At 45.4% G+C, this 26,191-nt stretch overlaps 1 protein-coding gene across 3 annotated transcripts in view; it reads right to left on the bottom strand.

Moving 5' to 3' along the window:
* LOC135908814 (protein-lysine N-trimethyltransferase SMYD5-like) overlaps positions 1-26,191 on the bottom strand; it is a 61,208-nt gene that overhangs the window by 891 nt on the left and 34,126 nt on the right. For all 3 annotated transcript variants that reach the window (XM_065440649.1, XM_065440651.1, XM_065440650.1), the window contains exons 7-9: positions 11,728-11,784; positions 7,642-7,736; positions 973-1,043 (exon numbers count right to left, since the gene is read on the bottom strand). In XM_065440649.1, the coding sequence (XP_065296721.1) occupies positions 973-1,043; positions 7,642-7,736; positions 11,728-11,784 (223 nt within the window). The remainder of the gene's footprint in view (positions 1-972; positions 1,044-7,641; positions 7,737-11,727; positions 11,785-26,191) is intronic.

The raw sequence follows: 26,191 nt of genomic DNA, 5'->3' as shown, positions 1-26,191 counted from the left end.
GACAACAACAGCAATACCAAGTAGAAGTGAAAATTGTTGCAGTTTGGCTGGCTGTTGTGCCAATAATATAGAGAAAAACAGCCTGCTGATTGCCATCGAGCTAGTCTCGAATGCTCATTGCACTGGTGCCTGGGATATCAGACACTGAGCAAACTGAGACACTTACTAGCAAACAAAAATTCTGCATGGATGCCCATGCTTGTATCTATTTTACTAGTGCTCAAAATAAATCAAAACAAGCTTCTGGGGCTTAAACACACAAAATTCAATATTTGTCAGCCATAATTGCACCGATTTTTACCACTGTCGCCTCTATTGCATGGATGTTAAGGCATTTAGTGTGCCCACTAAGCTTGTGTCCAGCAGCAGCTGAGTCTAGAAGTTCACTGTCTGAGAAGTTCAAGTGCGATGTTAAACCTTGCTACCGATGTCAATGCTTTGCTTTTTGTATAAATCCGGCGAACTTTTTACTACTAATATCTCATAAACTACTCCCGTGGCTAATTCAAATACAACAGACTACTCTCATGGCAAACACCTTCTTAATGTGGGCTGAAGTGCATTTAGTATTCTTTTATGTCCTCTATGTGATGCCAAAGCTGACTGTTCCTAGAGCAAAGCACTAAATCTGATGAACAGACATTCAAAAGAGGAGCCTGCTGCTGACCAGAGCAGAAAACCAAGCTTTGCAGGAGCACTGTGTAGCACTGAGGTGGATTTGCTGTCTTATAGTGTGATGTCTTTAGATGGCAGTCATGAAAGCAGAACAATCACAACATCTAAGCAGTTCATGTACCCTCAGATAATGCTGCATAAAATCTAAGCTCGCCGAATGCAGTATGGTTGCAGAATACCACATTTACAATCGCCGAATTGCACGCAATTGTTCAATGCAGAAACAAGTTCTCCCTCCTCCTGTCATTGCAAAAAAAAGATACATCTGATGCAAGCCTGTACAGCGTAAGTGCTCACCTGAGCAGCTTGGCTCGACTGTGACGGCTCCTATTCAAGCTGCATTCATCCAGGTAAGAAACGGTGATCTCCTGCACATGATAGTGTGATTCTATTATTGCAATCTAGGGAACATGGAGTTGCTTGCTAAAGACAACATTTTAAAAAATTGATGGGGGAGGTTGCAACACCCAATTTAATTGATGAATCATTAATTTGCATTACTGAGCTGTCTATTGCATATTTCACTAAAGTCGGAGGTGGTAAAGACACAGGTCTCGAAATTGTGTGTAAAGGAGTGGGGAGGGTCCACAGGATGATGGGATAGTCACATGGCATCCTGATACATGCCACTAGACTTGCAAAGGAGATCAAGGAAGCTATATCCTTAAGGCTTTACGGACCAGCATCCAAGCCAACCAGCCGGTTCTTTGAAAGATGATAGCCAACACAGTGCATGGGGCACAGAGCAACATGAACATGAGCACCAACCCGCCTGATGAGGCATTCGAACTGGTGTCCTGGCGAGCCAGCTGCTTTGTGGCTCAACTCGTAGATGGCACGAAAACTCCTTACTAGCACTTAGAGCTGTGTTGCACTACGTTGCCCACACCACCCCATGCACGGCAAGGCATGTAACGAGGCAAAGAGTGTTTTAGTTTGGTTGACTAATCGCTCGTAGAACCATGGGCATGTTTTCACTGTTGCCTGCACGACACTGCATACCCCTGCATGCTCTGTCCACTTGTCACCTACCAAAGTTCGTAGAATATTTCGCTGCCTTTAAATGGATGAAAATTTACTGCAGTAAGTGCCAGTGTCCTGGTAGCAGCTGTTAATCATATTTTTCATGTTGGTATACCTTTGCTGAAGTTAAATTTGGTAGTAATAAACTGAAATGAAAAGCAATAAACAACTGCCTCGTATTTGCCAGCATTCATAATATCACTCCGAGAAAACATCTGATATGATTTGCTTACTTGTGCGTCTTTTTGTATCTTGTCTGTGCTCATGAGCTGAAACTCGTGGCATGCTTCCACCTGTGCCATGGCATGCTTCAGCTGGCATGTTATACATGATGCGAGTCATGCGACCAGGCTAACATGTTGAGCTACAATTAAAGCTTCCATGTGTGTTTGCCACGCACAACACTATTATTTTGGTGACAGTGTGGCAGCAGTGCTCTAAGATTAGTGAGAGCACACCACAGGCCCCCAGGAACATGAGCACACTTTTGTTTTATCCTGAACCTTTGCTTAAAACAACTGCCATTTTATTCAAGTGATGCTACTGGCAGCAGAATAAGCAGATTGGCACCAACGTACCAAGCATTTCATATTGCTTTCTACTTTGTCCCCACGAGCACCATCGAAGCCAATATGTCACTGCTGCTCCACCAAAACAGCGCACTGTTACTGCCTTTATCATCGCTAGCAGAACTGTGATGGGGAACTTCGGCGACGCAAGCCCTTTCCACTCTTTGAAATAAGCTGACTGTATGTTTACTGTTCACAGTAGCAGCTGAAAAAGGCACCAATACTGCTTCAAGCAATGGCAATGGCAAAAGCAGGCCATTTGGCCTCCTAATATTTTTTTAGCTGTAAGGGTTCTCAACACGTTTGTTTTTCGACTTGAACGCTGTGCAATGTGCACATTTGGTGCCAATAGCTTGGTGAGGAAGAGGAACGTGCCCTGAAAAGCCACGAAGAAGAGAGGAGGAGAGCAGAGGCAGAGAGCATGGTGCAATACTGGGCACCTTTAATCACTGGGCCATTAGTTGCACCAAATGCATCGCTAGATAAGAGTGTCTGCGCTCCTGTCTATTTTACACCATGGCATCAGAGTCCATGTGAACAAAAGGTGCAGGCTAACAAATATGGCAAAAATTTCGTGATTGTTGTTGGGGTTCGAGGACGATCCCACCGCTGTCAACCAGTTGTTGAATCTGGAAGACAATCCCAACTGCTGTCCCCCAGATTTTTGGACTTTGCCGTTGGGTGCGGGAGTTGGCCGAGGTTGAGGAGGACGTTGAGATGGAAACTGTAGGTTTATTTACATTATTTACAGTGAGAGCACAATGAAATTAACATTCATAAAGTCATTACGGGCCGGCAGCAACTCGGACACTGCAGCCCATGAAAGAAGCTCAAAAGAGATGAATGAAGGAATGCTCTCTTGCTGCTTCCGGTCTGTGCCTTTTAAGCTTTTCGGTGTCTCGAAGACACGTCACGTTCGGCCAATCGTAGCCGCCCATGCAATTGTGTCACACCCGGTGCAGAGGGTCGCTCCTTGGGCTCCAATTGTCCGATGGCTTACTTCTCTCTGCGGTATTGCCTTGCTGGCTTGCAAGTGCCGTCACAATAGGCGGAAGGGGGCAACGTTTCAGTGCTGCAATGCAGCTTTGCTTGGGACCTGCGTTACCTGGAACCGTGCCAGGCTCCCACTACTTTCGGGAAGAGTCAAGCAGTGAATAGCTCCACCTGCGGCGCACGAGGTGGGGGACGCCAACTCATTTGCACGTGCCGTGCCTCGGGAACAGGGTAGATGTGCTTCTGCGCTACTTAATTAGCTGTGGCGCGATTCGATGTGGTCTGGTGAACTCGAAGGAGGCTCAGGAAAAGGTCCCTTATCTAACACTGTCCAAAGTGGATTAAGGGAGTTGCATTCAGTGATTGAGAACATTCTTGACCTGCACTCCAACGGTGAGAGCAGGCGACTGCCGCAGGCAATGAGATGCTCTTGTCCTTGTTGCCATTTGGCAAGGACAGCACCAATCCTGTGTCCATTGGTATAGGTTTGAACTACAGTGACGCCAAAAGGTCTAAATATGGGGTGATGAGCAACCCCGCAAATGTGCAAAAAAGGGTCTAGTCCAGGACTCCATGAAAATAAGATGCTTAAAGGATGGCTAACAACAGCAAAACTTTTGACAGAACATCGGAACACAGTCCAAGACTCTGTGGACGTCTTTGGCCAAATGCAGCAAACGGAAATCTTTCACGCACAAATGTTGTCCTGGTCAGATTGGACACGAGAAGCGCACACAAGGCAACCAATAATGCTGATTTGAAGAGTTCACAGGAAGGCTAGCTCAGTAAAAAACACCAATAACAGCTGGGGGGTGGTTCAAGTGCCTCTCAAATAAATGTAAAAAAAATATAAGAACATCTAGACAACAAAGGCATCTCGGTCATTTTTAGCAATGAAAGAGAGAGTTGACCATCTTTTTAGATGTGGCTGGTACACTAGCCAAGCCAAAAGGCATAACTCAACTGAAAAATGTGGTCCTTTTGCAGTAAGGGTTTCAGCAAAAATCAGCCACTATTTACCGTAAAAACTGAAATATAAGTCGAAGTTTTTTCAAAAAAACATTGCGAAAAGTCGACCCTCGTCTTATATACCAGACATTGGTGGAAAAACTACGGAAGTCTTGCAACAATGGGCGGATGAAGTAAAGAGCCGCCTTCGCCATCGTCATCAGCAGTAGTACGGCGTGGCGACAATGTGACACCGTCAATTTGCGTTTACATTGTCACAAAGTTATAATCGTTAAAGGCTGCTTTTTCACATTTTGTTTCAAAATGAGCGGAAGCCGACGGCAATTTACCGTCGCCTTCAAGGAAAAGGTGATTCAGTGTGCGGAAGCCCACGGTAACCTTGCGGCACAGCACGAATTTGGAGTATCCGAAAAGAGCATTCGGTACTGGCAGAGGTAGAAGCAGTAAACCAACAAAAAACATCACTCTGTTGGCGGACCACAGAACTGGAAGACAAGGTTGCGGAGTTCATCCGGGAGCTGCGTGTAAGATCACTGCCTGTGACTGCCAAATGCATAAGTTTGAAAGCGGTAGAGATCGCGCACGCCTCTGGCCTGGACAGCGAGAAGCACTCGTCATCCGACTATAGTTTGGACGACTGATCAAAGGCGTTGCTCTGATTCAGAGTAGCGCTTGGCACTTCGTGCCTTTCTGTGTACTGTACACCCGGCCAATTTTTAACAGTATCGCGCGACCATCGACCCGCATGTTTGTCAGCACCTTATCATCATGGCACAGACAGACAGACAGACAAAGAATTTTAATGACAAGGTCCTGAGAAGCTTTGCCCTAGGGCAGAGCTGCGGGCCGCTCCCACGTGGGGACTGGTAGGCCGAGCCTAACCGCCGCATCGTGGGCTCTCTGGACAGCCCAAGTTTGACGTGCATATTCTGAGCTCCAGATGGCAGTGCTCCATTCTTGTTCTGTGATGCGATTGGGTCCCTGTAACGAGGGGCATCGCCAGAGCATGCGTGCGAGATTGCTAACAGCCCCACAGTTGGGGCAAGTAGAGCTGAAAGCCTCTGGAGTGATCGTGTGGAAAAGGGCCAGGTTTGGATAGCACATCGTCTGAAGCATGCGTAATATGGACGCCAGAGGTCTAGCCAGTTTGATGTGAGGGGGAGGATAAGTCTTCCTACCGAGGCGATAGTGCGTAGTAATTTCGCTGAAAGTAGTGAGAATGTTCCGAAACTCGAGAACCCCGGAGTCTGAACTCGATCCTGCTCCCGCGCGGTGGGTTAGTGCGCGCGCTTGGGAGTGGGCGATGTCATTCGGATTGGGAAACGAGTCAAGCTGGGGGCACGGAGCGGCGAAATAGCAAAAGTAAGCGCATGTGTACACATGCGCGTATCTCGTTTGTTTCGCCGCTCCGCGCCGTTAATAAGGTGCTGACAAGCACGCAGGTCGATGGTGGCCTGATACTGTTAAAAATTGGCCAGGTGCACATGCGAGCAGCATTTAAATAAATACTGTCACTATTTTGCACGAGCCGCATTTGTTTCAAGGTAAGGGTATCTTTCGGTACATTTGCCATTGAAAAAGATTTTTTTCATTTTTCGAATTTGTTAGTTGGGGGATCGACCTATATTCCGGTCCGACCTATAGTCCGGCTTTTACGGTATCTTGTGTGGATGATGATGCATGGGAGGTAGGTCGACTTATGAAGACAGCTGATGGCATAATCAATCGGCGGCAGAAGGTAGACACGTCCTTCTATGCAACTTTTCTCAAGTGACGGTAGTCGATGCATAGGTGCCAGTGGCCAGCCTTCTTCTTTAATATAAACAAATGATTCCAAGGGAGTGGGCATCACATAGGAGGAGGTTACACATAATCATCTTGTCCAAACTGTCACCAGATAAACTGCATGAAGTGGAGGCTATAGCAATGAATTAATCAACAGCAAATGCGCACTCATATATAGAAGAGCGGCTGGCCAGGATAATTTGTGTACATGAGCTGAAGTTCAAGATGGGCAGGGACACTTCGTTGTAAGTCACAGTGAGGAGGCTGTTGGAGAGTGGCGATACTCCGGGCTAATAGAACACCTACAGTTAGAGTGAAGGTGTAATCACCATTGAGTATAGAAGCAGAGGATGTCAAACTGACATGCTTAACAGCTTCAGGTGGCAGTCGAGCTTAATCAATGGAGCACAGATGCAGTTTATGTGGCCCAGAGTGTCAGAGTACACTGGTTTCATAATCAGTAAAGATAGAATAGGCAGATAGAAAGTCAAGGCCGAGGACGACTTCATGCGAGCACTGCTTGAGCCCAGCAAGTAATACAGTCATGCTGAAGTCAGTGGTACTTATGTGCACTGAGCAGATCTAAAGGGCAAGACGTTCTTCTATTTTTATTTTATTTATGGTACCTACTGCAGTCCAAAGCTGGCGGGGGGCCAAGCAGCGTGAGATGAGCACTGTCGTTTTTGTGGCTTCGGTAAGCTTACATTTGCTCTCCTCGTTTGCCCTGAGTCAGCAGCTTTTTCGACTCCAGCATTTTGGCAGAAAGTATTGGCGAGTCTACTTGGTGCGAATCACTGTGTCACAAGATGCTGATGCACGCAGGGTTGGTAGCATCTGAGTGACCGTACATTGTCATTCAATGAAACATTGTTTTCCTTTCCGTAACCGAAATGAAATCCAGCTTGTGGGTGACACTAGAATACGATGCCAGCTGAGAGAAGCATGATGTTCACTTCATGCTGCCTGCAGCAGAGAACAGCAGCACATTTGAGTTATTGCCTGTTAAATGTTTTGGAGCAAATAGGTGGAGATGCTTATCGCAATAGCGTTGGTGGAGACAGCTGTGAATGTGGCGTGCGATGATCCTGGAGGAGATTTGCTGGTACCAGAATAGGAAGCTGAGTGCACACTGGTGTCTTCATGTGAGATAAACGCATGAGTACTGCAGGGAAGCTGCTGTGGCAGACGATTATGTACTGTTCTTGATTGCACGTGCCTCTTGCCTTTTCCTGTTTACATGGGACCTAGTAAGGGGAAAATGTACCATACGATTGCAGTTTGGCGATGAAATGAATGTTGCTACCGAGAGATTGTGTTCTCTGAGAATGTATGAACTGGTAAAAAAGAAGCATAACTGTATTGGGTCGTTCCTTTGTGTTCCCAATTGCGAGCATTGGCACCGAGAAATCATACGTAACAGGATCCTATCAACGAGGTGCTACTGTAGTGTTTCTCATTTTTTAGAGCTTCGTTGTTCAGTCAATTTTATTGCTTTCCTCATGCATATATTGCCTTCAGGGCAATAGGTACAGCAGTTGGTAGTCAGTGGTGCATCTGTGTCCACTCCCTTGTCCTATTTTTCATGCTGTGTTTTACATGAGATTGTAAAGGTGACCTTGCATCATACCTCTCCTGGTTGGATGTCACGAAGAGCCACCAAGCTGAGGACATAGTTGTTGTGGGGGAAAGATGACTCAGCATTGGGAATACAGCTGTGAGAGCCTGACAAAAAGAAAAAAAAAAACATTTAAGACATTACACCTAGCTTGTACGATGAACACAACACTCTACGTGCGTCTGGTGATGTGCTCTTCCTGTGTTTGATTGGTGTCGTTGTGATAATGTGCCAAATACAATCTCCTTTTAGTTGTTTTTCATTTACAAGCTCCTGACAAGGTCAGACTTCTATTTCTTAATGGCATTACACACATCAAATGATGCAAATGGACCTCCTTTTTTTTTTTTTCCTAAAGAACTTCACACAAGCTTTATATTTAACTTTGCTTAGAAATGACCAAATATTTGGTTACTTGATTCAAAACTGAAAGGTGTTTTTTACTAAATATTGGTATTACATTCTAATTTGAATTTTCACTATATTAAAACCCACCTATAAAAATACACCAAGGAGCACACTTGCTGCAGTTAGGGCAAGCGCTTCAACTTTGCCCGTGGCAGCAACTGAACATGTAGTTACGCATGAGCAGAATATCATAGCAAAGAGCTTACTCCAACAGTCGTCCTTAATATGGATTTACAGAAACTGAAGGAAACCTTGGAATGTGTAATTTGCTACGAAGTTATGGCATAGAGTGGCAGGGATACAGCAAAACTCATCACCTTGCCATGAAACACAGCCCTCAAGGATAGGACACTCAACTATATATATACAGTCAAACCTCGATATATTAAACACGGATATATCGAATTATTGCGTATATCGAACACTTTCTATATCACGTGGAAAATCGCATGCATTTTTTATTTTTTATTTCGAACGGGGCCGGATGTAAAATGGATATATCGAACTCTGCCGCCCCAGACCAAGTGCGCTCTGTTGACAGGAGGCGAGCTTTCCCACAACACTCTCGAAGAAAGCGGCGGCGCGATGGGCGTTCCAGACTGCTGCGTACGACAGCTCCCACATCGGTTGCACCGAGGGCGCCATTTGAACGTAGCGGCGTACACACGCGGCGGCTTGGAGCCAGCCACGGCCGGTCTCGAGGGGAGTGTGCGCTTTGCGCGCTTCTCTAAAGCGCGCGCTCCCCTAGAGACCGGCCGTGAGCCAGCCCGGCCGCCTCAATCACGCGCCCCCGCCGTGCGCGCTTGATCGAGGCGGCCGTGGAGCCAGTTGGAGCGCTTTGTCGGTGTTGAGCCACACAGGATGTGCATTGAGGACTTCGTTGGCGGTGACGACAGCACCGGAACAGTGGCAGAGTTAACAGACGTGAGATTGCGGCAGAAGTAACTGCTGAGCGGCCAAACGAAGATGCTGCCGAGGCTGATCCTGCAAGCGCTGATGTTGCCCCGCTCCCGACTGCAACTGAGGCTGTAGCTGCTTTGGCCGTTGTACGCCGCTACTGCGGCGCAATAGAAGGCACTGGACAGTCTCTTGTGGACCATTCGGACTATGTTGAGGACGCTGCGGTCAAGCACGCGGTTTCCAATATGAAGCAGGCTTCGCTGCTTCAGTACATTCAGCGAACGAAATAAATACTTTGTTTGAAGCTTCATGTGAGTATCTATTGCGCCACGATTGGTTCATCGATTGATTTGTGCTAGTTTTTGACGCATTTTCTACGTGATTTTATATATCGAATTCTGGCTATATCGAACTATTTTGCGATCAACGCGCTGTTCGATATATCGAGGTTCAACTGTATATATTTATATATATATATATATACAGCCCAACCAACTTGTAACAATATTCTGGTACCACAAAAATTCCATTGTTATAACCGATAATTATTATAACCGGGTTGCATGAAAAAATCAAAATAGGTGGATAGCTGAGCTGTTGTGAAAAGACTATAATGGTGGGGAGACCTGCGCCCCTCCCCACCACCTTCCTCCATCTGGCTGCTGATTGTGTTCGCTCGTTTAAGTGCTTCCTGGGTGCTCCAATCGCGTGTGACAAGCCGCGGCTGTCGGCGTTAAAGAATGGCACTGCTACAACAACTGCAAAGAGGTGTCACGGGTGGCAAGCGATGCGAGTACCACCGAGGCATCGCTTTGGTGGTCCCAAAAGGGGCTATTTAAAACTTGCAAGAATGCTGCCACGGCAGCCTGTCAGCTTGAGAAATCCGGAAGAAGCACTGAGGTGAGATCGCGACAAGCATCTGGACACGTACTTCTCACTGGCTTGCATGAGAATATCCTATGTCCCTCAGCCTTGCATGCTTTACGCGAAGCTTGCCGACATCCTTTTCCAAGGCATCCAGGTGCTCCCTGTAGTGCAGCGGAAGATTCCTGATGAAAATGACGCCCCGGAGCGACTGAATCATCTGCCGGGCCTCCTGTAAGGACAACGTTGAAGCAGCCTGTCCTACCGCGTCATAACTGTCGTCGTCGCCATCGCTGTCCGATGCAAGCACACTCGTGACAATCGCCTCATCAGGCAGCCTGCCCTCCCGCGTTATCGCTGCCTGATGACGCGGTACTTGATGACCGTACTTGCATCTGATGCAAGTACGGACATGACGATCGCCTCACTTAGTTTCCAAATTTACAGCTGTGTGCTTTCTTTTCACCGGCAACGTCGTGCACTGCCGATGATCAGCGGATGGATCAGCCATTTTCCGTTTCAGCGCTCAGATCTTCCGTTTCAGCGGCGAGAAACCGTGCAGCCAGGAATGATTTCGACGTAAACAACGAAGACCAACACGAGTGATTAAGCTGTTCACAGAACTGCGCTGAATGAGGAGCCAGCGAACAACATGCAAGCAACCTGCAAGCAGCGCAGTTGGCGCGGTCCATGGCGCGGTTCCGTGTTTCGGAAGGTGGGGCGGCTATAGCTGTGGGTGCAGCCGAACTGTGCACGGAACCCATTCATGTTCAGAGGGGGGGTAGGGTGATGGGAGAGAGGCGCGCAGAGATGGCTAGAAAATGAGCACGCAGCGGCTGTTGGAGCAGCGGCCCATCGTGCAGTGGCTCGAATTTCTCATTTTCTTTTGTTCTTTTCAAAGATTTCGCATTTCACTACCTTTTGGCTCGGGCACCCAGCAGCCAAACTGCATCGTTATAACCGATAATGCGGCATCGGGGCATTGTAGTAAGCGAGTTATTTCACCATGAAAAACATACAAAAGTTGACGATGCAGCAGCTTCTCCCTGTTGTAACCGATATATTGTTAAAACCGGCATCGTTATAAGTGGGTTCGACTATATGTATATGTGTGTGTGTGTATGTATGTATGTATGTATGTATGTGTGTGTATATATATATATATATATATATATATATATGCACACACACAACAGCTGGAAGCTCTGAAAATAGGTTCACACAAACCGGTTGGCAATTTTTCTTAATGGTACTCTTACTGAACTTGCTTTTCAAAATTTCTTTAAAACAGCATTGCACAAAACATTAACGTGACATTGCATACTTGAGGTTAAGCCTGTCAAGTTCTGGTTTTGGCTCCACCCTTAAATGCTGGAAGTACACAGTCGCAGTCCTAATAAGCGTGTCTCAGTATAGTTGTCAGTTTCTAGAAGTCAGCTTTGCCGCAGTAAGCTGTGTTCTGTGGTAAAGCATGTGCAAACTATTATGGCGAAACATATTAAGCCTGTAAAGCCACGGAACATAGTACATGTCCCCTAATTAGTATTCACGCATGCGCCATCTTTGGTCAGAGTATGAGTGCTGAGACGTCTAATAACTGTACTAGCAGCCATTTAGCCCTGTTTGTGACGGTGCTGTGGCAATTTGCAGCCTTCGTCACTGTTATGTTTCCCAGTTAAGAGTTTCTTTAGTTTACGTGGCCCCTTGAAAACTGTATCAACAAGATTCCAGTGTACATGCTCCCTTCAGTTTTTCTCGGCACAACCACAGTTTCTGATTCCAATACTGAAGGCAAATAGCAATAGTATAAAGCTAAATCTCAGTACTGCTTTCAGCTTTCAGCAAATAGAAACGTACAGTTTCGATACCACAGTACCAAAAAGAACACTGATGAGCTGGAAGCATTTAAACATAACCAAAACTCACACAGGCTTTGAAGAGGAAAGAGCCCAACACCTTCATTGTTCAGGAATGCATCCGACTCTGAAAAAAAAAGGCATGTGTTAATTAGCTCTATATGAATGCTGTGCCATGGAAGTTACTGTTAAGAGAATGCTTGCCGAGCTTGCTAGATGAGACCTTTCAACTGGCTGATTTCTCCATGTATTTTTTTACCCCTTCACTACTCAGGCCAGGGCTGTAGGCACTACTGGTGTGTTAGCAGACCAGAGTGGCATTCTCAAACGATCTATTTCGGGGGTACAATCACATTTACGAAACTGCATGACTCGGGAGCGTATGCTATAGCTTACTGCATGCCTGGTATTGTGCGAGGCTCGCTGTCTTTACACAGTGCTTGAAACACTGTCACCCGTATACTTGATGAGTCTAGTGACAAGTCTTGCAAAGTCTCACAAAAGTGATCATATTCCTGAAAGCGATCACTCAAGAATACTACCCCTGGATGGTTAGAGCTTGCAGAGTTAAACAGGTTTCCCAATGTATTCTTTGTTTTCAGATTTGTGCACAATAGCGGTAAAGAATCAGGTTCTTCACATGAAATTAATGCTTGTTACAGCTGACCATCATAATCCTGCGAAAAGGTCTGTTATATCCAAAGCTTGTTCTATTCAAAATTGGGGTTGCACTATGTTTTGAAATGGCAGAACTTTGCACATATCGCTGTCTAACCCGAAGGAAATCACAAGAACGATGAGAAAATCAAAATCAAAATAAATAAGTAAGCAACAACTGGATTTAGGTGGTAGTCATAGAACCACATGGCATGATGTCTTGACAGCGAGACACGCCCGCAATGGCAAGATTTAAGATGTTAATTTCGTTGCATTAGAGCATATATACACATGCACAGCAGCAAAAATGATGGTCGGCTCCCATCGTGCTGATCACCTGACTGATAACCACTGATGCAAACATCGAGTGCTATTTTTCATACAAAGCAGTGGTCAGTAAAATAAAGTGCCTTAGCTTTATTTTTGTAACAAGCAATGACCACTGCAAAAGCTGCAGCACAAACAAGAGCTGCGGCACAAGGCAAGTTCAACTTGCAGCCTGCATCTGGCTGCTGCTCAGCCATATCACAGCTCAGCCATATCACACACCTCGCACTCTGTACGCCGTGAATAACAGCCTATTGCCCTTTAAGCACGAATTATTGTGATCAGACATATGAGCATAATCAAGCATTGGCATCTGCAGTTGTCTGTGGTTCTTCTTTAAGCACTGTATGCTATGGCTTCGAAGCTTACCTAGTTGGGCCTAGTGGCATTTTCGGCACTTGCTTCTCACTAGGCCAACAGTGATGGTTGGCAGTGAGCTGCTTGCATTGTCAACACGAAACCTCTCCGTTGCGTATTGTGCAGCAAGCCATTGCGGGACACACATACAGACACGATCCTGGGGGTACTAGCCCTTAACAGCTTGGATTTGAAAATGCATTTTCGCACAGTCTGCAAGTGGCTGGAAGTAGTTGCGTGCAGTGCACTGCTGCACATGCACATCTCCACAGAAAAGTACATTGCATTCACACCATCTAGTTAAAATTTTTCCAAAAGTGTGGCCATTGTAGCTTATAGCCAGGTTCATTAAAAGCAGAATTTGTTGCATTGGTAATATAGGCAGACAAAACAAAGTGAGAAAAATTGGCTGTTATATCCGAAAATATAGCAGACTACGCTTAAACAGAAGACGAAGAGGTAGCAGAACTTGCTTCATTTATCTGAATTTTCATTCATTTGAATGGATGACACAGAAATTAACAACAATTCCTTTATTTGTAAAGTGCCTGACATACTTGATATTCCTGTGGCAAAGAAAATAGGCTTTATTGTACTTTATTTCAAATACAGTGCAGTCCACTTATAACAATTTCGAGAAGAACAAAAAATCCTGTCATTATAACCAATCATTGGTACATCCGGAGTGCCATAAAAAAAAAGAAGCCGAACATACCTTTCAGGCTCCGAACACAAATTTGCCACTTGTGCTAGATTATATATGTTGTAGAAAGTAGGCTGTGAAAAAGATTGAGTCACTTAAGTGCGCTTACATGATTTGAAGCAAAAGGATTATTACTTGGTTACATCCATGATACGTGACGTCATACATCTACCAACTCTACCTTAATCCATTTTGCTCTAATTTGTACCAACCTTAATCCATTTTAATGCACCTTAGTCCACTTTACTCCACTTTAAGTCACCTTACTCTAACTCGTTCTAACTTTATTTCTGTATTACTTGTTGACGTCATAGAACAAGCTGATGATGTCACTGATGATGATGATCTTTGTTACCATTCGTTGCGGAGAATGCCGGATTTTCTGCCTCGAGGAAGATATAATGCTTTCCCATTAATGACATGTTTATTTATTCCTCTAAACAGCACATCAGGTCCTAGGTGCACTGAAACCGCGATAAATCTGCACTTGCTTTTGCTGAGTTTCAGGTTTGCAATCACGATGTGCATTGCATCTAGCTGCTGTGCCAACACTGACGGAAACTGTTCAATGTGCACAAAGGCAATGAGCGACTCAATCGACAACTGTGCACTTTGCGTGAAATTCAAAGAGGGGCCCTTGTCAATCTCGTCCCCTACATCGCAAAATGCCACCATCTGTCGTGACAGCGATCGCCTTATCGGAGATCTCTTTGCAGAGGGAGGCAGCACTACCTGCACTCTGAAACTTCTTCATCGGAGCACCACCTGTTTCATCATTAGTAGTGGCGTGCTTTCAGAGCTCAATAATGTCAGCGGCTTCCATCTTTTTGGTTTCACAAAAAGGGGGTTTTCACCCTGGTGGACAAAGCCTGCCTTCTTGAAACATATCATAAGAAGCCTGCATACACTGACACCAAGGAGTGCATAGGAGAAATTACTTGCGCTTAATAAATGAATTAATGAAATGATAAATTCATGGAAATGAAGGTGGATGAAAAAACAACTTGCCGCTGGTGGGGAACGATCCCACGTCTTCGCATTACGCGTGCGATGTGCTACCAATCGAGCTACCATGGCGCTGTTTATTGGTAGAGCACCACACGCATAATGCGATGACATGGGATCGTTTCCCACCTGTGGCAAGTTGCTTTTTGATCCACCCTCATTTCCATGAATTTATCATTTCATTAATTCATTTATTAAGCGCAAGTAATTTCCCCTATGCAGTCCTTGGTGTGAATGTATGTGGGCTTATGATATGATTAATAAAAATTGGGCCCCTTGGTTAACTCTCTTCCTTCTTGCCTTGGTTGGCATGGTCGTTGGTTTAAGCCCTCATGACTGCGGCACTCCCAGTTTTCAGAATTGTCTGTATCATCAACTGCGCGAGCTACCGCTTCAATTAATCTTGCAATGTTTGCAGCTTCGTCTCAATCAACACAGCTTTGTGTTTTTTCAGCGCCATTTTCTACAAATTGGGCTGTCCGCTGCTCCATTGCTGCTGGTGCGGTGCATTTCCACGCTGAGAGAGAGATTGTAGAAAGGGTGGGCACCCCACGTTGCTTTGCCTTCACTTTTCGCTTTTTTTTCTCCCTCTTCTCTGGATGTGTATGGATCACTATCAAGGGCAATGAGCATGCGAAGCAGCTGGCGCCATCTTGTAGCACACTGTGCCAACTTGTGATGCTCTATGTGGCTTTCACAATAATTGCGCAGGTGAGACGTACTGTGCGGTAATGGCAGCAGATACAAAATTGCCTATGAAAACTTTTCCCCCCATCTCAGCATCTTTCATTTAAGGGATTTTAGCAGCCCAGATGTCAAGCTCAATCTGCATGGAAAATGCCATCTAGAAGGCAAAATTTTGATCGATGTATCTGACATGCGATCATAACATATTGTTATACAGTTGAATCTTGATATAAAAAACCTCGATTTAATGAAACCTGTGAAGTAACAAACTATTTCCGTTTCCTGATCTTAGCTCTATTGAAAACCATTCATTTTTTTTATTGCGATTTAACAAAGTTATTTGTGGCACGGTTTTGATGTAACAAAGTTTTCAGTCATTTAAAGATTGTACTTGGAGCCTCTGAGGCTAATAAATGTGGCAAAAAAACAAGAAAAATGTCAGCTGAGGCAGAAGTCATTATTGTATGCAAAGTTTGCGTGGCTAGAGCACCGAGCCCCCTCCAATGTTCTTGGGGGGGGGGGGGAGGAGGTGAACTTAGCCCCTTCCCCTCGAACACACACATTTAAAGTGTCATTACCAGAGCTTTGTCACCCACATCATTTGAGGCTTCTTTGGACTTTCCTCGACCTTTTTACTTGCAATTTTGCTGGGCTAATAGCTTACTGCATCATTGTAGGTGCAGACCTGCACGGATTTTTTGCCTCATCCGTATTTTCTCACTTCAACATTGTTTTATATTTCCACTGTAAATGCAATACACAATACACAATATATTTAGGTATACACACAGGGCAAAGTTTATTATATTTTTGAAAGAGATGGAGCTGGCTAATTGAAAATTATTTCTAAAGGTTGGGATAGCCTATGCCTGGAGATAGAATACATTGATGTATGCTTACCACGCTTCAAATTGTTTTCCGTGCTTTTTGACCATGAAAAAAACTATAGACTTCAGTGAGCCTTTCGGCAGAGCCTTTTACCAATGGCATGTGAAATGCTCGTGAATGTTGTGTGTCTCGACATTGCTTCTCTTTCCAGTATGTAATGCTAACTCATGAAAAAAAATATATATTTCTAATAATTTACACAATTTATTAGGGATGGAAACATCGTCACTTGCATGCAAAGGTCATAAATATATACAGGCTGTCCCCATTAACTATCATGCACCTAAATTTAAAGAAGAGTAAGGTGTTACTCGAAGAAAACCTAGTGCATATTGTTTACAGTCCACTGGAGTAGCTGCCAATAATTTTTTCATTACTGAGATTTAATTAGGTAATTGTAACTAATTATCTAACTCGAGGTTTACTATTCTAATTATGAAAGTGTCAATGAGGCATATGAAGGCACAGCCAAGGGGCATCTAAATGGTATTTTGAGTGAATGTATTAATTGCGTACTAATTCTTTTCCAACTGATAAATAAACCCCGCAAATTATGGCGAATGCCACATGACTGCGCGCCCAGCTGGATCATAAAGCAGCACCCTCGAACAGGCTCCCTCCGAGTTATCCAGACCAAATAAAGGAAATAAAGAAAAACATCGTGATTGAGCTAGTACACTTTACGTTTGGTGTTAGTTGGAAACAAGGTAAATAAAGTGCATGGATGTTTTTTCTTTTATTTTTTTGCCACTGAACTTATTACCACAAAAGTGAATTGAAAAAGTCAGTGAAAGGTTTAAAGGTGCATTTTGTTTCGTCCCAGTCACCATGTCTTTCTCTAAGGAGCAGAAGGTCAACATAATCCTTGCCTTGGGATCTGCAAATGGTAACAAGAGGAAGGCTGCAAATATATATACCAGTCTTGGAAGTGGGGAAACACATCGACCATCATCAGAAATTATGAAAACCTGAGATGAACCGGCAGCTTCAAAAAACAGCGGCAGAGGACTCCATCTTTGAGTCCTAGCCGCCGCACAAATGTTCTAGCATTTATGACCTCAAACCGTCATGCTAGCATGCGGGACGTGGCCGCCTAGGTACCAAATTCAAAGTCATAAGTTCGGAGGATTCAAAATAAAGGCCTTTCACCTGTGGCCACATTTGTGGCGTAGAGGTAGAACACCCGCCTCGCGTGCAAGAGGTCCGTGGTTCGAATCCCGGTGCCGGCAATTTTCCACCGCATTAAAAAAAAAAAAAAAAACGCGTGTGATAAAATTGCATAAACAGGCCTGGAGTGTGGCCTGATCCCGGTGACCAGAACCGGTAACGCACTCCCTCACCAGAACAGGATTGGCCACCCTGGTGCAGTTGGCCACAACCTCCTATATGAACAACACAATCAAACCCCGACCCTCAGTCCTCAGCAGCTGTGAAGCAACTGACCACGGTGGCGGTCAGACCTACGACGCAGCAGAGGGTGCTAAGAATCACTGGCTCCGGACAGGCCGCCATTGGAATATGAACCTGGCAACGTTTAACGCTAGAACATTATCTAGTGAGGAGAGTCAAGCAGTGCTATTGGAGGAATTAGAGGGCACTAAATGGGATATAATAGGACTCAGTGAAGTTAGGAGGCCAAAAGAAGCATATACAGTGCTAAAAAGCGGGCACGTCCTGTGCTACTGGGGCTTAGCGGAGAGAAGAGAACTAGGCGTCGGATTCCTGATTAATAAGAATATAGCTGGTAACATACGGGAATTCTACAGCATTAACGAGAGGGTGGCAGGTCTTGTTGTGAAACTTAATAAGAGGTACAAAATGAAGATTGTACAGGTGTACGGCCCTACATCCAGTCATGATGACCAGCAAGTCGAAAGCTTCTATGAAGACGTGGAATCGGCGATGCATAGAGTGAAAACTAAATACACTATACTAATGGGCGACTTTAATGCCAAGGTAGGCAAGAAGCAGGCTGGAGACAAGGCAGTGGGGGAATATGGCATAGGCACTAGGAATATCAGGGGAGAGTTATTAGTAGAGTTTGCGGAACAGAATAATATGAGGATAATGAATACCTTCTTCCGCAAGCGGGATAGCCGAAAGTGGACGTGGAGGAGCCCGAACGGCGAGACTAGAAATGAAATAGACTTCATACTCTGCGCTAACCCTGGCATCATACAAGATGTGGACGTGCTCGGCAAGGTGCGCTGCAGTGACCACAGGATTGTAAGAACTCGAATTAGCCTAAACCTGAGAAGGGAACGGAAGAAACTGGTACATAAGAAGCCGATCAATGAGTTAGCGGTAAGAGGGAAAATAGACGAATTCCAGATCAAACTACAGAACAGGTATTCGGCTTTAACTCAGGAAGAGGACCTTGGTGTTGAAGCAATGAACGACAATCTCATGGGCATCATTAAGGAGTGTGCAATGGAAGTCGGTGGTAACTCCGTTAGACAGGATGCCAGTAAGTTATCCCAGGAGACGAAAGATTTGATCAAGAAACGCCAACTTATGAAAGGCTCTAACTCTACAGCTAGAATATACCTGGCAGAACTTTCCAAGATAATCAACAAGCGTAAGACAGCTGACATCAGGAAGTATAGTATGGATAGAATTGAACATTCTCTCAGGAACGGAGGACGCTTAAAAGCAGTGAAGAAAGTAGGAATAGGCAGGAATCAGATGTATGCCTTAAGAGACAAATCCGGAAATATCATTACTAATATAGATGACATAGTTCAAGTGGCTGAGCAGTTCTATAGAGATTTATACAGCACCAGTGGCAACCGCGAAGATACTGTGGGAGAGGATAGTCTAGAGGAATTTGAAATCCCACATGTAACGCCGGAAGAAATAAAGAAAGCCTTGGAAGCTATGCAAAGGAGGAAGGCAGCTGGGGTGGATAAGGTAACAGCAGGTTTGTTGCAGGATGGTGGGCCAATTGTTCTAGAAAAACTGGCCACCCTGTATATGCAATACCTCATGACTTCAAGTGTACCGAATTCTTGGAAGAATGCTAACATAATCCTAATCCATAAGAAACGGAATGCCAAAGACTTCAACAATGATAGACCGATCAGCTTACTGTCCGTTGCCTACAAAGTATTTACTAAGGTAATTGCAAATAGAATCAGGAACACCTTAGACTTCTGTCAACCAAAGGATCAGGCAAGATTCCGTAAAGGATACTCAACAATAGACGATATTCACACTATCAATCAAGTGATAGAGAAATGTACGAAATATAACCAACCCTTAATACAGCTTTCATTGATTACGAGAAAGCGTTTGATTCAGTCGACACCTCAGCAGTCATGGAGGCATTACAGAATCAGGGTGTAGATGAGCCATATGTAGAAATACTGGAAGATATCTATAGCGGCTCCACAGCCACTGTAGTCCTCCATAAAGAAAGCAAAAAAATCCCTATAAAGAAAGGCGTCAGGCAGGGAGATACGATCTCTCCAATGCTATTCACACCGTGTTTACAGGAGGTATTCAGAGACCTGAACTGGGAAGAATTGGGGATAAGAGTTAACGGAGAATACCTTGGTAACTTACGATTCGTTGATGATATTGCCTTGCTTAGTTACTCAGGGGTCCAATTGCAATGCATGCTCACTGACCTGGAGAGGCAAAGCAGACGGGTGGGCCTAAAAATTAATCTGCAGAAAACTAAAGTAATGTTTAACAGTGTCGGAAGAGAACAGCAATTTACAATAGGTAGCGAGGCACTGGAAGTGGTAAGGGGATACATCTACTTAGGGCAGGTAGCGACTGGTAGACTGAAATAATCAGAAGAATAAGAATGGGCTGGGGTGCGTTTGGCAGGCATTCGGAGATCATGAACAGCAGGTTGCCATTATCCCTCAAGAGAAAAGTGTATAACAGCTGTGTCTTACCAGTACTCACGTACGGAGCAGAAACCTGGAGGCTTACGAGAAGTGTTCTACTAAAATTGAGGTCGACGCGACGAGCTATGGAAAGAAGAATGATGGGTGTAACCTTAACAGATAAGAATAGAGCAGATTGGGTGTGGGAACAAACGGGAGTTAATGACATCTTAGTTGAAATCAAGAAAAAGAAATGGGCATGGGCAGGACATGTAATGAGGAGGAAGATAACCGATGGTCATTAAGGGCTACAGACTGGATTCCAAGGGAAGGGAAGTGTAGCAGGGGGCGGCAGGAAGTTAGGTGGGCGGATGAGATCAAGAAGTTTGCAGGGACAACGTGGCCATAATTAGTATATGACCGGGGTAGTTGGAGAAGTATGGGAGAGGCCTTTGCCCTGCAGTGGGCGTAACCATGCTGCTGCTGATGATGATGAACGATAGTGCTTACATGATCGAGACGAACGTCAGATTAGCTCAAAACAAGGATAATGCATGTCTACCGTAGAATTCCGGCGTCGGTCATGAAGAAAGCCACTGATGATGTGATAAAACAGGCACAGTACTGCATAGCTTCAAAAGGAGACCTATTTGAACACATCCTCTAGGCAGCAGTTGATGTTCAACGAAGCTTACAAATTTACAGATAATAAGGGCACAATGAGATGCGATTTCTTTTTTTCTTTTGTGCTGACATCTTGATTGCCAATTCGGCTCATTTAGAAGTGGTATATTTACTTTCTTGAACGCGTTGGTTTTGCTTATTCTCTACACGTAGGTTGCTTCCCATTCTGTTTATTTCCCTTTGATTTTTTGAAGCTAACCTGTTTTTGCAGCATGTATACACTTTCTTTAAAAAAGAAAAAGAAAATGATCACTTTAATTTGTCTTTGGTCCAAAGCATGCTTCTGGCGCAAAATATAGTTTCGCATGCAGACTTTCAATGCGGTGCGAGGAAAGCCGGGATTGTGAAACACTTTATGTCTATTAAATCGCTTTTCGCATATTGTGCGTGGTCAGAGTAGCGCTTCGGCGGTGTTATCAAGGGGCGTTTGTTATCAATGCGATCAGTTGAACTTGAAAGACAAATAATAAGTGTGACGTAGAAATGAGAGGAAGGAATAGCTGTAAAGCCGCGAAACCTGCTATTGGCGCGCCTTCCGTACCATTATCAAGTGATGCGCTGTCTTTTCAGCTTATTTGAGGGCGCTGCTTTATGATATGGGTGGGAGCAGACTCACATGGTACTTTTGATTTTTCATGCGGTTTCTTTGCCAGTTGAAAAAGACTGTGCGCAATTTTAGTATGCCGCTGAAAACACCGCAGTTAGATGTCATTTTGGATGCCTACAGATGCGTCATTAGGACAGTACTTCTCGAGTTAGATAATTGATTGCAATTACCGAAATAAATCTCAATAACGAAATAATTACTGGTGGCTACTCCACTGTACTGGAAACAATATGCACTAGGTTTTCTTCGAGTAACGCAACTGCTATTTTTTAAAGTCTGGGTACATGATAGTTGAAGCACCCTGCATAATTCACTAAGTAACCGAAAAATGAAGCCAAGCAGAATTAACTCGAAATCAGAATCAACAGCACTCATACGCAGCAGCGCTTATACTCGGACTCACATAAGAAAAAAAAAAGAGAGAGAGAGACAGAGGCTGCAGTTTTGCTAGAAAGCCGAAGTAGTATTAGTGACAGTCAAGTATGCGACAATTAGACGAATTAGACAGAGGAAGATTAAACCGCCGAGAGGACTCAGGCTCTGAAATTGTACTGTCTCCCACTATGAGGTCTTGTACATACTCATGTCGTGACACTGCACTCCAAGGTTGCGAACGTTTTCAATAGGCTTTCCCTTGACTGTCCGCATATTGAACACTTTCATAGGTTAGGAAGAATGCGCCCTGGGCATTCTCGCTTTATCATTTTAAAACTGCTTCATTTCAGCGATAAGCAAGTGATGCTGAAGAACGGTTATAAGGAGAAAAATTCCGGCATGAAACTTTCCGAATATTTTTCTTTAAGAGTGCGTGCAGTACATAAAAAGCTTTGGGATGCTTCAGTTGAGCAGCGGAACAATGGCTTGGTTATTAAAATGAAGTTCGATCATTTATTATACATGACGTTCATTACAACTGGGATGGTGCCTCAAATAGTTTAGTAACAGCTCCTGGTTTTGATTCTAGTGCAAGATTTCCAAGTGTTTTGTCATCAGGTTGACAACCTCATCACTCTGCCCCAGATCTTGCACTTTTGAATGTTAATGCCAGGAGCATAACTAACAAATTTCCACAATTTCTTTTGCTAGTTTCTTCATGTTTTCATGATATATATGCATGAAAGAAACATGGCTTCATTAAGATATTCAACTCCTCATGACAGAAGCACCACTGCAACTCGTTATCCTTACATTTACTTTCCTGTAATTGCCTGATGGAGTGAATTTTTTTTTCAGTATTCATAAGCATCACCATTTGACAAGTTTGTTGAATATTTCGTGTTCTATACGTCAATGAGGTAAGTGATGGTTTCTGTTAATGTTCCATTAACCCTTGTTTACAAAAAGATGGGTTCCGTTTACCCTATTTACTCGAACCTAAATGGCACTTTTTTTTCAATAAAGCAGGCCCAAAAACTGCGTGCGTGTTAGAACCGAGCGCGACCCTAAATATGCGTTACCATATCGCCATTGCCATTTCAAGATGGTCGCACTCGTATGCACTATGAGCCTAGCTGCTGTAGTATCTAGTACATTCCAGCCGTAGTTTCCATGTGATGTAGTATGTGTGCTTGCGTTCATGGAGGAAGGAAAAAGTAAAGCCAGTTCCACACAGTGAAAGCTGTCAAAACAGCAAAGCTGGTGGTCATATTTTTCACGTTTGAACTCGTGTTTAGCGGGATTTTGATGAAAGTCTTTTGTCTGGTTGTCGTCGTTTTCCAAGATTCGAGCTTTGGTTCTGGCCTGCGCACACTCTCCAGGTGCGTGAGGTTGTGGTCAAACCACAGTCTATCACACACCTTGCAGCTGGGGTCATACTCGTGGTCAAGAAATTCTCTCTTGAACCGTCCATCAGCCCCTCCGTCGAAGGAATTGCTCTGCGATGACGTCTCTTCTCGGCCTCCCACTCTCAAAGTTGTGGTTTAGCTTGCCTCTGCTGGCCCTTAGCTTGGGTTGCCTTCTCTTGAAAGTGGGGGTTGGCACTTGGCTTGCGCTTCCCGCTCTCGATCCTCTGCGGTAGTGACTTCCCTCTGCTGGCACTTTGCTTGCGCTTCTCGCTCTCAAAGCTCGGGATTTGCGCGACGTTGGCGCTGCCACTCTCATGCGAGCTCCCGCTGGCACTCGCGCCAAGCGGAATCCATGGGGCAAAAGGGCGCACGCCAGCTAAAAACTTGCTCCTATATTCCTCTCCTTCCTTCCACCGGGCACGCCCTCTGACTGGTCTGCTCCCATCCTGCCGAGGCCCCGCTCCTACTCTCGGCGCGCCCTCTGGTGGTGAGCTCCAAAAACTGGCCCCTTGCGTGACACCGGACGCCGGACAGCAAAGGCCTGACTTAGAACAGTTCCGCTGTTAGAAGTTAGAAGAGAGCATCAAGTCATTCTGCCAACCTTGGCAAGCGAACAATCCATGACGCCAGTCTCTTTGCTCAATGTTGGCCCAACATGTGACCGTTGCCTTGAGATCACGAAGCAAGAATCGAGATTTGCAGAGATGTTTGGTTTCCAGTAGGACTATAGGTCGAGGTGGAATATAGGTCGACCCCCATACATTGAAGCAAAGAAGTCAACATAAAAATTATAAGGCACAAAACTTTGTTTTATTTAGTGGTGCCGCCAGAGTCGTCACCTGCTCATTCGTCTGAGCTGTCTGAACTATCGTCCGAAGACGACTGCTTTTCGCTGGCTGCGTCCCACAACATGTCATCCTCGGTGCCGTCCAAGGAGTTGCTAATGCAACACTTCTTGAATGCCCGCACCACCATATCGTCGGGCAGCGAGCGCCAAGCCTGCGACACACATGCGGCCACAGTGGCGAGAGGCGGCCTGCGCAGCCGGCCGGTTGGAGTCGTCGGGTTGTCGCCGGCCATCTACTGATTATATTGTTCACGGACACGGTCCTTAAAGGGCTTGTTGAGCACGACGTCCAGTGGCTGAAGGGTTGAGGTCATGCCTCCCGGAATGACGGCGAGTTCCGTCCTCCCATTGCGGAGTGCCTGCTTCACACCTGCAGTCAAGTGCCCGCGAAAGGCATCCAAGACGAGCATGCTCGGACACCGCACGAGTGCGCCGGGTCGCCGATTCCAGACGGTCTTAATCCAATTGAGCATGAGGGCCTCGTCCATATAGCCCTTTTCATTCACGCGAACAACCACATCCCACGGGAAAGCCTCTTTCGGCAGCGTCTTCCTCTTGAATATTATGTACGGGGACAGCTTTGTGCCGTCTGCAGTACACGCGAGCATCACCGTGAAGCGCGAATGCTCGTTCCCCGTAGAGAGAAGGTTGACATCTTTTGCGCCGCGTTCGCACACTGTGGTGGGCGACGGCATGTCGAACCACACCAGCGTTTCATCATCGTTGCCGATCTGTCCCAACATGTAGCCATGCTGCTGCCGGAGACGGATAACATAGCGCTGGAATTCAACCAGCTTGTCCTCGTATGCCTCTGGCAGCTTCTGGCAGATTGATGTGCGCCGTCGAAGTGCAAATCCCTTGCGTCGCATGAAGCAACAAACCCAATAAATGGAGCCCTTGAATTGTTCCTTGGGCAGTCCGGATTCTCGGGCGATCTCAATAGCTTTGATGCGGATGAGTTCCGCTGTCACTGGCAATGATCTGGCACGATGCTCGCGGACGAAATCCGCCACCTTGTCTTTGAGCTCCGGGTGCACCGCGCGGCGCCCGCGAAAGGACGTCTTCTGCGCGTTGCAGGCAGACAGCTTGACTTCCTGCGTTCGCCAGTACCGGACGCTTCTTTCCGACACGCCGAATTGCCGCTGGGCAGACATGTTCCCATGCATTTCAGCATATTCGATTACTTTCTTCTTAAACGCCGCGGTGAACTGACGTCGAGTACTTGCACTAATTTTGCGGGTTGTCGGGAAGTTAGCTACGCCAGAAACGATCGCTGCACAAAAGGGAAGATGGCGTCGGTCCAACTGCGTAGGCCGCGTCAGTCACCAAGGAGGCGATAACGATGCGGATGCCGAAAGGTCTGCACTCCTACATGTTGCCAGACGACTATTCATGTTGTGCCAAGGGCCGGTATATAAGTCGAGGGGTGACCTTTTAGTAATATTTTTTGGAAAAAACCTCAACCTATATTCCACACTATACGGTAGTTTTTATTCGCTGTGCACTTGTTCGGCTTCCCTGCCGTGGTTGTGCCTGCAGAGCAGGAGTGATAAAACAGACCGTGCACTCTGACACGATGATCACGTATTGGGCAAACAGGCTTGGTTTCAATCACGTTGCGTGATGCTCCCTCATAAGCTTTTCCTTCCTCCATGCTTAGGTTAGTCCATCATCTGTCTTCCTGTTTTCTGCATTTGCTCTATCAGCATGAAAGTTCCTGCGAAGACACGCCAAGTTCATCATGATGCCACAATTACTGTACTGTAAAAGACTTTTCTTTTTTTTCAGGCCTCGGCAAACAGGTGCGCGTTACAATTGAAGGCATTGTTTTTCTTTTCTTTTTTCTTTTATTTTCTCATGGGAAACAGATCCACATAAAAATCGTGGGCGCATTAGAATCAAGTAAGTACGGTAACTGAAGTTTGTTTCCATTGCCCCTATGGGCAGCCAACCAAAGTTGATACCATTGTTGTGTTTATCTGGCATTCCCGTTTAAGTAAGTTACTTTTATCTGGAGTCCACTATATGCTGTATGCAGATCCATTGTAACGGGCATGGACTGTGCTCCATAACCTCCGTAGAAAAAAGTAACTGAAAAACAACAGGTGACAGCAGTGGTTTTGCAAAGTGGCAGCAGTTACAGAAGACTGTC

Source organism: Dermacentor albipictus, chromosome 1 (assembly GCF_038994185.2).
Source record: "Dermacentor albipictus isolate Rhodes 1998 colony chromosome 1, USDA_Dalb.pri_finalv2, whole genome shotgun sequence".
Taxonomy (NCBI): Eukaryota; Metazoa; Arthropoda; class Arachnida; order Ixodida; family Ixodidae; genus Dermacentor; species Dermacentor albipictus.
The sequence above is the reverse complement of the archived record's forward strand: the minus strand, read 5'-3'. Positions and strand labels throughout refer to the sequence as shown.